The 18,242-nt window shown below is 37.6% G+C and overlaps 2 protein-coding genes across 2 annotated transcripts; both read right to left on the bottom strand.

Moving 5' to 3' along the window:
• Positions 1–436: 436 nt before the first annotated feature.
• Positions 437–3,749, bottom strand: palmda (palmdelphin a). The gene is made up of 7 exons (XM_053330630.1): positions 3,705–3,749; positions 3,445–3,525; positions 3,019–3,113; positions 2,733–2,847; positions 2,626–2,650; positions 1,458–1,618; positions 437–1,369 (listed from the first exon to the last, which is right to left on the bottom strand). Exons 1-7 carry the CDS (start codon positions 3,747–3,749, stop codon positions 437–439), a joined length of 1,455 nt encoding a protein of 484 aa, XP_053186605.1.
• An 8,756-nt stretch (positions 3,750–12,505) lies between these two features.
• LOC128369389 (phospholipid phosphatase-related protein type 5-like) lies at positions 12,506–17,429 on the bottom strand. Its single transcript, XM_053330422.1, is given in 5 exon segments — positions 12,506–12,535; positions 12,839–12,979; positions 14,758–15,311; positions 16,405–16,537; positions 17,226–17,429. Coding segments are annotated over 5 exon segments (1,062 nt in total).
• Positions 17,430–18,242: the final 813 nt, after the last annotated feature.

The raw sequence follows: 18,242 nt of genomic DNA on the forward strand, positions 1-18,242 counted from the left end.
CTCTTTAGCTCTAGTTTGGTGTCCACAAACTCCTGAGAATTACATCTGTCTCTTTAGTTGCTAAATGCTGCACTATGTTCACCAGCTAGTTGCTAACAGAGCGTGTCTGCTGTTTGGTGCTGGATGTGAAGAACAGTTTATATATTCTTTTTAACTTTTTTTTTTAAATTTGAGAACATTTTGTGGCTCAGTCAGTGTGCATGCACTACTTTTTTTCCAGTGATACTGCTTTCACTTTTCTTTCAGTAACCTCTACAACAAAGTCACCCAGCTAACTATTTCCTCATTTTTGAGGAATGCTGCCCTGATGTTGATTTCAGACATTCAATTTGATAAATTCAGAAGAGATTGTGTAGATCATTTCAAGCAAGTCTATGTATGCAGTTAGTCATTAGTTCAGCAGACTGACAGCAGGCTCAGGCATTGGTTAGTCCAGCTAGGAAAGAGTGCAGCATGGTCTATGGTTTTTCCGGATCTTTTTGATACCTGGCCTCTCTTTCAACTTGTTTCCGTCTCCCTCCATGCGTCCTACGTTCCCATTGGCTGAACTGCCTGTCGGATTACCATGGACACTCCCCTTGTTGTTTTTATCTTTGCTTTTTTCTTCGTTGTCCTCAATGATGACCAGCTCGGCCTTCAGGGAGCCCTCGTACTCCTGAACCTGCCCGCTGTCGTCCTCGGCTGTCTGGAAGCCCATGAAGATGGCTGTGATTGGCTCAGTGGTTTCCATGGTGTTGAGGATGGTGTAAGCGCTGTCGTCTCTGTAGAGGGGTGAGGGGGCTCTGTCAGAGTGGGTGGGTTGGTTGTCTGCGATGTGGCTGTGTGAGTGATGGGGGGGTGGGCTGTAACAATAAAGTTCTTCTTCCTCCACACATACATAATCACTAAGAGGAATATAATTGGCGGGAGTGTAGCAGAGCTGTGGTTGGTAAGGGGACACTACATCATGTGATCTGGGAGGAGGATAGCCATTAGTTCTGCCTATATTTAAGCTACTGCTTCTGATGATGTTGCGATTACCAAGGCGATGACCTTCCCTCCCAATGTATTGGTTAATTCTCTCCTCATGCCAACTTTGCCGGTGCCCATAGAGACGCTCGTCCAGTGGTTTACTCTGCCAGCTAAAGTCTCTCTGCACTGTGTTGTTTCTGGGGAGGCTGTTACCATAAAGTCCTCTCTGGTTTCTAGGGTCATACCACTCCCCATGGTCATTTTCATCTGGGTGGCTGAAAAAGCAATGTCCTGCCTTTCTGCTGTGATTTTGGTGGTAATTCTGTTGGTTTAATTGGCGATGCTCTGTAGCACTTTTCAGCAACTGTTCCACCTCATTGGCTGAGAGCTCAGACACACGACTCTGATCATGTGACCCCTAAAAGTAGGAGAACACAAAGACAAGTCAATGGCAAATAGCGAAATGACTGATACAGTAAAACATTATTTAAAAGTAATGGTGATACCTGTTGGGAAGGCAGAGCGTAAACACACTTCCTGCCATCGTCATACACCTTGAGCCCAGTGTGTTGGTTTAGCTCCTCTGTGGGGACAGGCGCAGTAGAGAGTACTGTGCTCTCCCCAGTCAACATGTTTTTAGTAACATTGATCTCCATGGCAAACAGAGCTGAGACAGACAAGGAAGACAGATAGCGTCCATGTTAAAGTCAGTATACTAGTTAAATCAGTATAGCACACATTTATAATCTAAAAGAAGTTATTGAGTTATTGCGATAATCACACACCACATTTGCAGCCTATCTGTCTACTATTACTATCTGATCTTAACCATCACCAGATGATGATAATAGTCATCCATTCTCTCTACCTGAGCGCTGATAATATTATAATCACAGGTTAGCTCAATCAACTACAAAGACAATAGTCAACTTTTAGAAATAGGTACTTTACTTTTAAATATCCCCATTTTTATAATTCATAATTTATAATTTCTCCATTGAAGGCTTAAAAAATGTCTCTCAAAAGTTTGTACCTGAGGTGCAACGATAGAGCTTGTACTAGAGCTGCAACAATAAACTGAATATGTTTGGGTTGTGGACTGTTTGTGGACGTCATCTTAGGCTTTGGGAAATACTGATCAATATCTTTCACCTTTTACTGACATTTTATGGAACAACTAATCAATTAATCAAAGAAAAAGATTGATTGATAATGGAAATGTGGCCCTAGTTGGTACATTGATTTGGTCCTTTGCGGAGAAGTGTAGTAGAAGGTGCAGTCAGTATAGTTTCACAACAGTTACAAGATTACAGAACAGTTCAGTATGGGTTATTAACAGGCATTCTTTATAGCCATCAACATAGCAGTTTTATGGCAGTAAATCTAAATGCACCTTAAGCGCAACTCATACTACAGTATGCACAGCACTGATCAATGTGTTCTTAATGATTTTACTGGTTTCATAAATGCATGGATGTGTGACAGTCTCACTTTTTCTTGGTGCGTTGGGTTCAACATGTGCCTTGGATGGTAGAGACAGGGGTTTTTTGATATCAGGGATCGCTTTGGTGACCTGTGGTGTCTCTGTGGAACACAAACAAAAAACCCCACTGTTAACATGGACTGAACCTTTAGGAGGGGGCTAAAACATCCAAAAAGTATGTCATGACTTACCAGGAATAAAGTTGTTCTGGGCTTCCTAGAAGAGATATACAAACCAGTAAGAGCAACATAATGAAGAACACACATAAATACTTGTGTGTGAGAGTGTGTGTGCTGACCTTGATAATTTCCTCTGGACTTTTCTCCACAGCCTTTAATCTGTTCAAGATGAAGCTCTCATTGGTAGAAATCACAGACTCCTTTCTCTCCAGAGAGTCAATCTCCTTTTGTATTCTAATGGGTCAGAGGACGAATGCAGCTCAGCAACTGATCTAGTAAGTCATACTGTGTGTGTGTGTGTGTGTGTGTGTGTGTGTGTGTGTGTGTGTGTGTGTGTGTGTGTGTGTGTGTGTATGTGTATGTGTATGTGTGTGTGTGTGTGTCTGTGTGCGTGTGTGTGTATACCTGTTAATGTTGAGTTGCAGTTCTCTGGTCTGCTGCTGGTCAGACAGCAGATTAGTTGAGTCCTGTAGCAGCCACTGCTCTCTCAGAGACTTTTTCTGTTGATTTTAAAGGACACAACACACACTTCAGTGATGAGGATTCAGAGCTGTAAGCTGTCAGCAGGTGTATTGTCTTCTGTTTTGTGTTTTGAGCTGATCAGTGTAGACAAAACATTCCCGATGACCACAAGTCCCTGCTGACAGCTGACAGGAAGATAATATTATGAACATTCAAGGACAAACAGATGGACAGAGTGATTACTAATGAGCTCCTGCAATTCGTGCAAGGCTCGAATTAGAGATAATACCATCCGTCACAAAGATTTATCAAGATTTACCTCATCTGTTACTGCTCATGTTACTGATCTATTTAATTAGCGCAATGAACCTTTAGATGCTGTAGTCGAAGTTTCTCTTGGTCCAGCTCATCTTTCTTCTGTCTAATGTGTTCTTGAATGTGATGCTTCTCCTGAAACATCAAAGACCAACAATTCAAAGAGAGAGACAGAATAGTGACAATAGAATTCAATATAATGAAGGTTATAGGTAAAGTTATCAGGGTAGTGCTTCCTGGATCTAAATATGAATGTATATTTGGGTAAGTGGTTTCTATTTAAAACATAAGAGCAGAAGAGAATGAAACTTTACAGTAATGGCATGGAGCCTCTCTTTCAGCAGGCCTGACTCCTCCATACTGCTGCAGGACATAAAAGACAGAGGGAGAGAGAGAAGGAATAGATATGGGGACAAAGAGAGGGACATTTGTTAAACACTTTTTTTTCTCCACAGGTAACTTCTAATATAATATATGCAGCATGAAACCTCAGCCACATTACTGTCACAATCATGACACATATGCAACACTGTGCTGTGTGTGTATTTAAATTGACAGCAGAGGGAAAAACTGATGATAAGATCAGTAAGAGGAACACAAATCTTTATGTTAAAATGCAAAACTGAATGGGATAATTTAGCTGTAAATGTAGCCACCACATAAATAAATAAAAACACAGGTAAAATATCTGTGCATGTAGGTTACCCTATATTATGCTATTCTAAAAAGGCTGCCTGAATTCTACATATCATAACAATATCTATAAATAACTGTGACATGATTAAGCACCAGTATTATTAGATATGTACTGTATGTTATACTATATATATTGGGCAGCCTACATACAGTGACTCACATATAGTGTTGCAAACTATCTTAGGTTCTAAATGATGTGGTATGTGTAATTGGTCCATGCTACAGTAATGTATGTACTGTGCCCTGTAAAAAATAAACATTGATTGCTATAATACAGTATGTGTACTGTATGATGCCTATGCTAACATGCACTCTTTTTGAAGAAGTTCTGCTTAAATAAATGTACCATATTTACTAGATTTGAGTTTGAGTAATGTTATCTCTAATGAATGCAGACATTTCCAGTGTAGAGTTGAGTAACTAATAAAACACTTTTAACACTGGCACCACAGTCAGTTATAGGCAGAAACCAGATATTTCTGATACTGGCAGGAAATTCACCTGTAATCTGTATCTACTGTATAGCAGTCTCGACTGAAATGGCCATCAAATCACAAACTTAATGAATTATGTCATGCATTTATTACGAGTTTCAGAATCCTATGAATATCATATATACAGTATATTAGTTTTAAACACAAGTTGGTCACACACACACACACACAACTTCATGGCTTTGTTCTTCTTCATCTTTCTTCAGCTGTAGCTGCTTCCAACATCGTTTAGGTTCATGTTATTGTGACTTGCTGCTGAATGTTGTTACTACAGCCTTTTAATAGTTAGTCCTCATTTAGTCAATTTATCAAATCAAGAGACAGCTGTCTGACAGGACCCACTGATTTACAAGACTGTCTTTAAACTACAGCTGCTGTGTGTGTGTGTGTGTGTGTGTGTGTGTGTGTGTGTGTGTGTGTGTGTGTGTGTGTGTGTGTGTGTGTATGTGTGTGTGTGTGTGTGTGTGTGTGTGTGTGTGTGTGTGTGTGTGTGTGTGTATGTGTATGTGTGTGTGTGTGTGTGTGTGTTTGTGTGTGTGTTGTGTGCGTGTGTCTCATCTCTCCCAGACTGGCTGGCTGCCACACAGAGTCATGATCAGTGTTTTGATCATTTTGGATCTTAATGTGTCTTTCTGCTGACATGTTCAGTCATCATATATCTAGTGTGACCAGGGTTTATGTATGTACTCATCACTTCTCACCACTGTGTTTTATGTTCACTATTTTAAATGACATTTAATGAAACAGTGACAGCTGCTGCATTCCTTAGATGGAGTAGATGTGTTACTTCCTATTCTGAAATACACCACTGTTTTTTATGAAGCATGGGGTCAAATCTTTTATTTATATCCAGTGGGCTGCTGATCCAGCAATCCGCAGAGTAATTAACTTGTTGTGGCATTCAATTTTTTCCGTTTCTGGTTTAAACACATGGTTTGTTTTTTTTTTTTAAATTCCTCTCTCTCCTTTTTTTCTCTCTCTAGCCAACTGACCAAGGCAGACGATGCCCATTTACAGTCCGGATGTTTCTTCCTGTTAAAGGGGAGTTTTTACTTGCTGCTGTCACCATGTGCTGCTCATGTTGGGTCACTCTGTAAAATAAAGAGTAGTCTAGACGTGCTTTATGTGAAAAGTGCCCAGAGATACCTTCTGTTGTGATTTGCTGCTATATGAATAAAACTGAAAATTGAAAAATGAGGGTTGAATGTACTTTCTTATAATCTTTAGACCCCACCATCATTACAAAGTATATTACTAAGGCTAGGTATTAAACAAACAAGCCTACTATTTGTGTACCAACTGTGTTGTTTACATGGCAACAAGATTTTTAAAAACTGTCAAAAAACCCTCAGTCTTGTTTCAATGAATAAAATCCTAATTTTATGAAGGTGTGTCCAACCAAGTTTGTACAAGAATATCATTTAACTCATAATCAGCCTGTGAAAACATGAATCCCTGGTGATGGCATCATGCTGATCTCAGCTCAGACTGTCTGTGTTTGATAGATGAGTTAGTAATTACTCAGTAAAAGTCAGGATATCACAATTCTTCTTTCTTTCTTCAATACTGTACCCTAGAAATGACCCTAACATACTACTAACACATCATCATGAAGACACATTGTTAATTAATGTATCAGACAAGCAGACGCATGTTGATGTTTAACATATCTACTAAATGTGTTTTCCTACTGGCTCCCCTCTTATAATACAACCCCTGTTTGCAGCAACTAATGTATTATTTATACTTGTTATGTGGTTCTTCTACCCTTAGTCACTCACAGGACTTGAGTTTGAGGATTTAGATGCCTACATGAACTGCAGTGTTGCTGGTACGAGGCCAACAAGAGACTTTGGTTGCTTGGTTGGTCTTAATGGATGAGAGTGTGAGAGGTGTTTAGTGTTTATTATTATTAACACAGACAAGTGGTGTGAAACACTTCTCAAACACTTAAAAATCACTGAGTCCAGGCAGCAGTTATGTTTCCTTTCAAAATTAAATCAGTGAATTAGCCCTTTAACATTGCATTTGATTTTGACACCTGGGCTGGGCTGATAACCATCTAACCTACAGTGTGTCATTCTGCTATATGCTACATGCTGCTACACATGTAACCTGATAACTACATAATATGTGTCTTTTTATGAAACAATATCTATTGTTTGACATAAAAATTTAATTGAATCAGTTTTTATGATTGGGGTTTTTGGATTGTAGCACATGTAAACATCTGATTCTGGTTAACATCGCACACTAAATATGACTCATTCATTTTTATAAAATGACATCAGTGCATTGAAACAGCAAACTTCACTGGGTGTTTAATATGTATATATTAAACTTGTAATAGGAAAAAGGACTAAATATACTTAAATGCTGCCTGTATATCTTTAAAAAAAATATCAGCACATATGGGACGCTTAAACACTGATACTGATATGCGTGTGATAGGCCAGTATCGGCCAACAATACTGCATAACCGATATATCGGTCGGGCTGTAGTTGTATGTACATACTCATAAAATACTAACATGAGTCACGCAAGTTGTATTGACTCAACTTTGAACAAATATCTATAGGCAACCTTTGTGTTTCTTCACATGTTCTTCTTTCCCCTTGAGGTGAGTGTCAACACACTGTTTATCTAGCAGATACACTGGTTAATAACACTCCTCATCATCATCCTCACTTTGTAGAGACTACATGACAGCTTGAATAAATTACACTATTGTTCAGCTATAAAAATACTCTGTCTCAGATAGAAATCTTTTAAGACATTTGTATTAGAATTGCTCAGTCAGAGTCAGCTGTATACAGGAGTCTACAGACTTGAAGGCTGTGTGATTAATATAGAAATGGGGTCAGGAGTGTTTATAGCGGGAGTTCAAACATGTTCACAAGGAGGGTATTCTTAGAAAGAAACAAACACATTTACTGCTTCTATTTCCAAGTCAGCATCTGAGTCTGAGTGAAAATCCAGATGGCTGCTGAAAGGCATGTACACTTCACTAATGTTGATTGGATCAGATTTAACATTAACATTGAGCTATACACTTTATCAATATAAGGTGAGCAGTGTGTCTGATGTCTGATAGGTAAACAAACAGTATCCTAACATGTTGTTGACCCGCTGCCTCAGGTCAGCCAGGAGAAAAGGGTCTCAGATTAATTTTGCTCTAAGTCATCTTAAGAAACCAGTTGGTCCACACTGAAGGAGAGGGGCTGCGTATTATTCTGCCCTAACTCCCTCAAACAAGGCATCCAGCCTGTCAGCCTGAGGCGGGGGCTTAGAATCTCCCCCACCTCCAGTCACATATCAGTCACATGTATGTCTGTTTATCCAGTCTGTGTCACATCATCTCTTTACTGGAGTGAATACACACATTTGCCAACCAGTCAGTAATCGATCAGAATGAATGAGTGAAATAAAAGCTGAGTAAAGACAGTATCAGCCTGTCAGTCAGTCAGTCAGTGGGTAACCAGTCAGTCAAGCGGCGAGTAAACTCAGCTAATCAGCTCTTGAGGCTGGTAATCTGTGTAAGCCATCTGCTTGCCAGCTATAGACAGTCAGAACAGCCATGTGGGCTAATCAGTATGACTATCATGTGTTCAGTACCAGACTATCTGTAATATTTTTCCATGTGGTGCAAAAAGCATTCATTGTATGTCACTGGCATCATTTCTTCTTAATACGGTTAAACTGGATGCATGTATTCAGATTCATCATATCTGTTTCTCTCTTCCTCAGCGTTACACAGAGTGGGGGTGGTGGGATGGAGATGTTTGCTATCATGAGCCAAAACAACAATGCGAATTTAAGCAATAGAATAAAATAAAATGTATATGTTAAATGTACATTTAGTAGTTGTCAAGAGTTGAATTCAAGTCAAACTCATTAACTATTATACGCTAATCCTTTAGAGTGACAGCTACACAATGACAAATCTGTAATATATTGTGTTGTACAGTATGTCACACAGTGTGATACAGTCACTTCAGTTATTATTGATATTAACTGGGTTTGTGTGAAGCAGATTTACCATCTAACAATATGAATTGATATGAAAAGAAAAATAAGTTTTCAATAAGTTTCAATAAGTGTTCAAGTCATCCCAACCCCTACAGAGACATGCAGCAGTGAGGAGAAACTGAAGCTTAAACAGAATTAAGGAATTATCTGAGCCTCTCTCTGCTTGTGTTTCTGTCTGTTTTGTTGGCTAAATAGTCAGCTGGTGTATTTCACCACAGAGAGCCCAAAGATTTACAGCATTTTTATTATTTTAAACCCAACATATCTGTATATGTAACTCTACTGACACTTTGCTCCCTATGTTGGGAATTCTGGGATAATAAATTGGACACATTGTCTGTAAAAACTGTAGTTTGGACTGTCTCTGATGAGTTAATACACTATTAGAAATATGAAACATTGTTGCTACATGTTTTAAAACTATATTCTTCAATGGCAAAAAAAAAAAAAAAAGTTTATACACTTATACACAATTATAATCAATACATAATGATATCCTGTATGTTCAGAGACTGATAACAGCTTTAAATAGTCTTACTACCCTGCAGAAAAGAAGAGAAACAGACAGGAAACAGTGTTCACTTAGCTTACCTGGCAGTGTGCTGCTGTCTCGTGCCGGGCGGTTGCACCTCTGCAGTCTGTCCCGCGGGAAGCGCGAGCCCACTGCTGCAGGTGGAGGTGGGCGGGACTCTGTGTGGCTCGTGTTGCTGCTGATTGACAGTTGGCTGTTCTGGCTCTTGTCAGCCAATAGTAATGAGATCAGTCGTATGTATGAGCCTCTTATTGAACAGCAGTTTGAATTCTTTTTGAATTTCAAAGTTTAAAAAACGTGTATGGACAGGTTTCTGACATTAATTGACTTATCTGACTGGTCTATGAATGTGCAAGATGTTACTTGTCAGCAGTATTAGCCTGCTTTATTATGCCTTTAAAATGATGAGTTTCAGTTTGTGTATCATGAGTTTCAGATAGTTTTATTCTTAATTTAAGTACTAGTCAAAATGCATTTTCAGAAGAATGACATTCTATTGAATACATTGATTATGAGAGCATTATCACAAAAAAAAAATCCAGTTACCTAATGTGTTAGTTGTGTGTAACCATTTATAAAAGAATAACCAATTTTTGAATTTTTGCATGTTTTGTTGAAGTTAGTTGTAATTAAATTTGCTCATAATGATTCAAATGGATTTCAAACTTCTGAATAAGTTGGAGTATTGTTGATCAAATGACTTATTGGAACAACATTTTCTGTACGTTACAATAATAAGTTCATTAAAAATGCTTTATAAATGAATTTTACATCATGGGACTGCTGTCTGGTAAGTAGTTGTTGCAATGATAATGAAATAATAGTTTTCATGTTGACACAGGCCTGATAGTGAGTCTTACTCAGGCCTGACAGTTCAGTAATCCTTTACAGTATCCATGGCCACTGCTCATTGTATCATTCAGCTGTAGTAAAGTGAGTGTGCAGCAGATGGAAGTGTTGTATCGTGTAATGGACTAACCCTGTCTGGTCCACACATGTTGGACAGCTCTGTCCAGCTGCAGGACTGGAAAAAAGTTCTGAAGAATTTATTATTAATTTATAGACTAAAATAATTCTAATGTTTTTATTATAAATGAAAGAATACAGTATGCTTTACAGAACTGAATAGTAAACATGGTTTAATGTGGGATTCTTTGTTAAGGGTGTTGGCTAGAATCAACACAATAAAACATAGTAAATAAAGTGTATTTTATTTTTATTTACTCAGTGGACCATTTTACATTACATTAGAGCAGCTATGAGTGAAGAGAGTAAAGCTGAGGATCTGATGAGAAGTGCCTTTCACATCACTGCCTTCACGTTCACCCGTAAACTCCATCTTAATTGTTAGAAATTTGTTTTTAAACAGTCTTTCACTTGTCCTCCCAATCCACAGAGAGCACAGAAAGATGCAAAGACAGACATCACAGAAATAAAGAAAGAATTTGACATATTTACCTGTTAAGTAAATCACTAAAACACCTTTAAAAACATGTACCTATCTATATATCATAATGTTTTTGTATGGATCCTTGAAGACTAGTGACCACTTTGTGAAAGCTAATGGAACTTTCAAATAAAGAATAAAGTCGTATACAAAGAAATTCAACTTGAATCCAGTAACTATGACACTGTGATACTAAATACTCCGCTTTGTATATTTACAGTACATACACATATTTTTCTATTATTTTACAGAATGAAACAAGTAAACATGACACTCTCCAAAGAATGGTGCAAAATACTCACTGAACCTTTCAGGAACAAAACACATCAAAACAAAGGTTTCACATATAAGTCTGATATTTGAAGTTGTGGCCTGCAATCACTGCACATTTTTTGGATACACAGTATAATTTATTAGAACGGGTGAGTCATAAGTGGCATGTCAATGTCATTGTATAAAAGAAAAAACACATAATCTCATAGTTGGCCTGTGAGTTTGAAGTAATACACCATATTGTATTTTCAAACATGACACATATTTAATAGTAGTCGATGTGATCTAAACAGGACAAACAATATTTTAAGTGAACATATCAGAAGTAGTATCTTTGGTACAGTAATGAAGTTAGTATAGGTAATATTGTAAGAAGTATTTTCATTATTGAACAAACTCAACAAAAAATGATGTGAATAAATTACTAAATCATTTAAACCACCAAAGCAAAAAAATTGGCAAATGTGCAACCAAACTGTAATCTTAAAGCAATAGATGTGCTCTGTGCGCAATATCACATGACCACACATCATTTCAGTTATTGCGCGAGAATTCAACGATGTTTACAGCTTTAACAGTAGCAGCAGAGTAAAAGCCATCAGGTAAGTGTTATTTTAATAAACTCCTGGTGTACTTACAAACTTTCCAATGCATGGATTTATGAGTAAAGACCCTATTTGTACTACTGTAGAAGTTTGATAACAATCCAGGCATTATTAGTGGGGTCATTTACCAGATACACTGGTGGTCCCGTTAGCGCCTGCACTAAGACATTCGGCTGATAGCTCTAACTCCACCAATTTGCCACCAAGGGAAAAAAAGGAGGGAGGGGGTGTTTAGATAGAGGTAATGGTGCATATGGCGCTAGGTCAAAATTACGCCGAACCATCACTTTAAGACAACAAAGACATCATGCATTGAAATGTTTGCACAACCTGAAATCATGACAAAGATTGCTCATGAATATTGTTGCTGTCAAGAGGACTGTGTCTTGATTAGCTAATGTCTGGAGCAGTGGACAGCACTGACAGTACTAATACAGAAAAGGGAAGGAAACTACCACCAACCACAAGTATATGAACAATGAATTTCCTCATATGAAAATATTATATCACACACTTTTCCCTTTAAAGACTCACTAAGTTGATGCTATACTCTATGATGTATACTATGAATTCATGTTACACGACTTTACTGTACAGTGTGTAAAAATAGACATGAAGACATTGTTTAAAGGTGCTACATGTATCAGCATTATCAGAATATCATTGCTTTGGTATAATTAAACAAATAAGACTATGGTTAAAGTGACTGGTACAGTTTATATCTGCCAAACTCAAAGTCACATTGGCAATCAACTATTTTGCTTCCTGCCTTTCTCTGAGTTTTCACTGAGAGAGAACAGCAGCCATGTAACAGATATCAGGCCAAACCAAACATGGCATAGAATATAAAAGCAGCTATGGAGGCCGCCTATTTACAGTAATTATCAGTCAAAATTTAGACGTTAATAATTTATTTCTTTTCAAATTTTGCAAAAGCAGGTGGCTTATATTTCAATTTTTATGTTCTAAAAATTGGAAAGTTTTAAAATTTTTAAGAGCAAAATCTCTTCGTTAGCGAGATCAGAGGTCGATTCATAGTCATGTGACTTCAGTGAAGGATCCTGGGCTCTAGAGGAAGACAGGAAAGACACACAAATCAAATCAGAATGTGTCTCTAAAATGTGTAAAGCTGAATCTTACAGGCTTTATTTCTGAAAATTGTTCAAACTTTCCATGATGGTCTAAATATTATTTGTTTGACTATTTCATTAGTCCAGACACATTGAAATCCCCCTTTTCAAGTGTAAGATATTGCTTTTATGCATATTTTCATCATAAAAATACCAAATATAGAAATAATGATTTTCACTTGCAATATGTTGTGCATTCTTACATCTATGAAAAAGTCATCTAAAAAAGTGCCTGATGTACCTGTGTGAAAATGTATTTGTCACCAGTTTCCATGGCGTGATTAATTTGGGCTGAAGCCTCATCAGTGTTAGATGTGCCTACATCTGATGGACTGTAAGGGATCATGGGTCTCTTTTTAAAATAATGAACCACAAACACCACCTGCAGAGAGAGAGAGAGAGAGAGAGAGAGAAAAGAAAGACTTTGCATACTGCATACTGATCCAGCCATATTCATACAAACAAGTGTATAAGGGGGCAAATCCTGTTGAAGTAATTTTGTTGTGACTGGAGGGAGACAGCATCATCATTTTTTTAGATTGTTTCTGTGACCCAGCTTTTTGTCCTGAACTCCCAACCATCACTGTCTCCCATGATGTTTTACACAAAAGTGGAATTCAAACTCATTCAAGCAACAACAACTTGGTGTGCTGTGTGTAAGTTTGTCCTGCAGCAATTTAGTCCATTAGACCAGTTTTCTATTAAGGAAAGAGCCTAAATATAAGGTCAAGTTTTAATATAATGATGTGGAGAGCCTCAAAAAAGAAGATTCTCTGGTTATTTTTGGAAAAAAACAAAATTTCCTTTTCATGGAAAGTAAAGGATTTAATACTATTTTAGATGACATGTTATGGTCTTGACTTTATAGAAATGACTGAATGTAAGGAACAGAGTAATCTATCTTTGTTTGCTGTCTGTCTGTTCAGCAACTTCAAGGATTACAGAAATGTCAAAGAACTTGGTCTGGGATCAAATTATTTTTGATTGATTGATTTATTATTAATGTTTATGCTGTGACTTGCATATGTGTTGGTCCAAATGCACTTGTAATGTAAATTACATTAGTAGAATTACTGTACATTGTTGCATCCTTAAAATAACCTTTTACTTTAAATTGTCTACTAGTAAAATTGAGTAATACTCAACTAATCTTGAGTTTTAAAAAAAAAGAGTAAGTATCATTTAAAAGAAAATTGAGTTAATCTGTGTGTTACTAATTGAGGTCATTTTTTAAGTTGGTCCAACACACCTCTTTTTTCAGTGTAAGAATCTGAGAGGAAACTGTGTCTCTGTCTCTAGTATCAGCAACATGCTACTGTCTGTTGCCTGCACAGTGTAAAGGAGAATATGTAAGACTTAGATACTTCTTTGTGTTGAACTTGGCTTTCCCTTATGTTACAGTGAGGTGTATAAAGCACTGTGCACAGCCTTAGTGAATTGTATAAGTTAAAACCTGGATATAATTTTCATACGTTTTGTTCCATTCTGTCTGAGTCATGCTTACTTTGCACTTCCAACCTTTATTGTAGATATTTGGGCAATTACAGCAAAACAATTTGTATGAGGACAAGTAGCATGGACCCCCTGTAAGCTAACTGCATAGGTATTTACTTCCTAAGCCATTTGCTGGTTACACCAAGCATAAGACATCCTAGACACTGAGTTTCTCATATATCTACAAGAGAAGTGGCAAGGGCAAATGCATGACCCAGAGGCAAAATGTGGAAATGAGAAGGAATAATTGTAAGTGGGAAACTTTGATATATCCCACTTAAATGGCCTAAAAACCAAACAAAGTGGACACCTCACAACAGCTGCAATCTGTCATTCAAGCCTAATCAGTCAATTCAGAGTGTCCTCTTGTCAATTTATGTGGTTAATTTAATATTGATTGATCCCTTTATAAGTGGCTGTTTTCATACATACATCATGTCTTAAGTTGTTTTTAATTGTCTTAAATGTTGTTATGGTTCAGGGAGTGCTATCTAAATGTCATTATATTGTTGTCTGACCCTCAATATAATGACAATAAAGCTACTAATCTAACTAATCTAATTTTAATATTTCATCATGAGTAATTAAGCAATTACAGTCTGTTATGAGAGAGTAAGTCTGCTAATACTGCTACTACATCTCAGATGAGAAGATGATTAAACTGACCAGAAAGACAGCAATAGCTCCTCCGATAGCTTGTCCTGCTATCACATCACTCCAGTGGTTTCGGTACTCGGCCACTCTGTTGATGCCTGTCAGCACAGCCACACTGACCAATGATAGACTGAGGAGGGGCCCCATCAGACGACCTCCACAGGAAGCAACACAAGACATGATGTACATCTGGAGAGAAAACCAGTATAACAAAGTTAGGTCAACATTCTGCAGTTGTGGGTATTTCCAGTTTATGATTTATGTAGATAAAAATAATTATTATTCATCCATGGTCTTTTGAAGTGAAGTACTCACCGCCAAGTAAACAGCTGTGTACAGACTCAGTGCAGCCTCTTTGGAGGGGAACGTCTTCCTGGCTCTCATGATGTCATCAGGGTCGCCGTTACAGACGTCTGATCGGCTGACGAAGTCGGTGGCATCCTGGCAGCCAAGGGCGGTGTAATTGGGTTGGCAAACAGACAAGAAGTAAGGAGCCAGACTTCCTGTGACCATCTGACCAGCGTTGACAAAGATGTCAGTTGTGAACAGACCAAAGACATAGACACCTGCAGGGAAATACATAGAGATGATATGTTATTTACATTTTTAAGACAAAGCAATGATGTTTAAAAATAATATGTAGCATTCACACACTTTACTGAAGACAGCTGACTCCCTCTTTACTTGAAAATCTGTTTGAAATAAATCACTCTAAACAATATAATTCATGCTAAAATGTGAGCATGGATCACTCAACATAGTATACTCACATTTTTTTCATCAAAACAAGAACAGTATCTTGTTAAAATCCCACATTATTACGACATGTGCCAAGTCTGAAATCTGTCTGTAGTGCACTATATTTACCCAACACACCCAACTCCCCGCCAATAGTTCCAAAAACTGAAGGTGAAAACATGTGTCCAAAGCATGGATGTATTAGGAAAAACTACACACTGTATTCAATCTAAAATAATTCAGGCTGTGTCCAAAATCAGTCTATAAAATCAGTATATTTAACCTTTTGCCATTTTATTTGAGTGTCTGAATTCTGAGTGTGCGAAATGAATCTACTATATACAGTAGCATCCTAAAAAAGTAGTGTCTACTGCATACACACTATTTTCGGCTAACAATCCCACAATGCGATGCAATGCCTTTTATGGATGCCAATGACTGTTGTGTGACTGTACAGCTGTCAGTGATGATGCAAAATGATGATGATTGGTGAGCATCCAAAATCTCAATTTACCGCTCACTACTGAGTAAACTATTGACTGTCTAGTATATAGTGAGCAGTGAGTGAGTGAATCAGGGAGTGACTTCAGACACAGTCTTAATCATCCATTCTGTAGACGTTCAAGCTATTATTGGACTGACGGGATTACATTTTATTGATAAAAGGAGATGCATTTTGATGGGTTTATGAGATTAAATGTATTTACCATTCTGCACTCACTAATTTTTCAATAATTGTATGTAGGAAAATATTTTCGGACATGGTTATAATACCCATTGTGGCCACTATGCCAAAATCACTTCAAAGCCCAGCACTGTTTCTGAAAGCTTGGTCCATAACATCTGCATCATCATTTATGTAAATAACAGAAATTATGAATTAAAAAGTTTGGTTAAGTATTTGCACTGTAGTCAGATTACCAAGGAAACGGAAGGTCCTGCGCACCATGGGATTCACATAGCAACAGTCACCCATGACGACAACCTTCTCATGGTCATAAAGGTTGTTTGAGTTGTAGTGAAGGAGGAAGATAACAAGTTCCACACCTGAAATCTGGAAATGACGAAGGAAAACATATACAGTAAAAGAGAGAAGAAAAGGAAAGTGAATGAATGAAGGAGAATACTTACATTGTTGGTTGGAATAGTGATGTTATTTGTCTATTCATATGTTATTATATTTGAAGAAATTTTAATTTTTGTTTGTTTTGCTGTTGATAAATTTAATCTAATAGTAATTCAATTTTTTTTTTTTAGTTTGATTTGGTTTAATTCTGTCATAAAACAGCATATAATCAGATTATGTGCATATGTGTGTTGCTTCATCTCTTTCTTCCTTTTTAAAGTCTGTCTTGTTTGTCACTCCAACTCTCATCCTTAATTCTCTTTTTTAGATGGGCAATTAGGCAATTTCTCGGCTGTTAACTTCTGTTGTGGGACAGAGAAAACTGCAGCAATCACACTGGAGCAAATTCAACAGAAACTCCTACTTCAATAATTAATAGTAGGGTATTTCAGTTCATTCTAGTTTAGAAAGTGAATTTGAAAGCCCAAAATCTAAAATCCTGGCCAAATAATTGTCTTTCATGTAGTTTAAAGGCTATTTGTTGTATTAATTTGTACATACACGACTGTCTCTCTGTATCCCTCCTCATAGCTGTCTTTATAACCATCATCACCACTACCACCACAAAGGAAATCCATACCTTCTGTTTACTGTGTTAAATCCCAGTTAGACTTACCAGTACAACAGGCAGTCCACCCACCACAGAGTACAGTATTACAGGCTGTATGAGGCTGTCCTGTTCAGGTCCAGGATCTGGTTTGGTTAAAGCCGGGTCCCTGCAGATGAAGCCCTGCTGTGCCACACTGAAAGTATCCGTGAACTCACAGTAGTAGACCAGCATCACTGTAGCTGCCAGAATCACCACCTGGAAGTACAGCATGGTGGATCCGGCCTCCAACAATCTGACCTAACGACGTCCTGGACACTGTTACCACAGCGACGAAGAATCCAACATACAGCCTCCAATTGATGCTGTTGTTTCAGATCCAATTTGTCCAATTTTTAGTTGGTGTTACCATGGTAACAATTTTGCTATATAATTCTGTTGTACACATATACTTGAGCTCAAACATAAAACCAGAGATGATGATGACTATAGCGACGATGATTTGCCTCTGAGAGACATCTCGGAGAGTCGTTCTTCTTTTCCTTTTCTGTGATTCTGTGAGAGGCAAACCTTGTCTTTCCGCTTCTGTGAATTTACTGAATCATCTGACTGCAGTGAACCAGGGAATTCATTCTATGTCACTGAACAATCTGTAAAGAGCCACTTACAGTCTACTGAATACATACCCACACCATCACCGAGTACAATTGGTGAATAATAGAAAAAGGAGGGCTGACAGACAAAAGGTTCTTGTACTTGCATCAGGTTTAAAAAGAAATATGTTAAAATTTGACCTCTGGTTGTACCCTATCTTTTTAAAACTGCAGTAATGGATTTTTACAGCCAGTTATGGTCAACAGAACAAGCTTAAATCATAGCAGTTGGCAAACATTTCACTATTTACATGCCAGACACAGACCTGCATTAGCATTTATTTTGACCAAATAAGTCCAAATAATGCAAAACATTTGAGGCAATAGTTGTGTCCACTTGATGAATGCAAGTCTAGTACTAACACTATCTTGCTCTTTAGCCACTAAACACTTTCTACATGTCACAAGGTTGGGCCACCAATAGTTCATTACA

The sequence above is a fragment of the Scomber japonicus genome, chromosome 12, assembly GCF_027409825.1.
Source record: "Scomber japonicus isolate fScoJap1 chromosome 12, fScoJap1.pri, whole genome shotgun sequence".
NCBI lineage: Eukaryota > Metazoa > Chordata > Actinopteri > Scombriformes > Scombridae > Scomber > Scomber japonicus.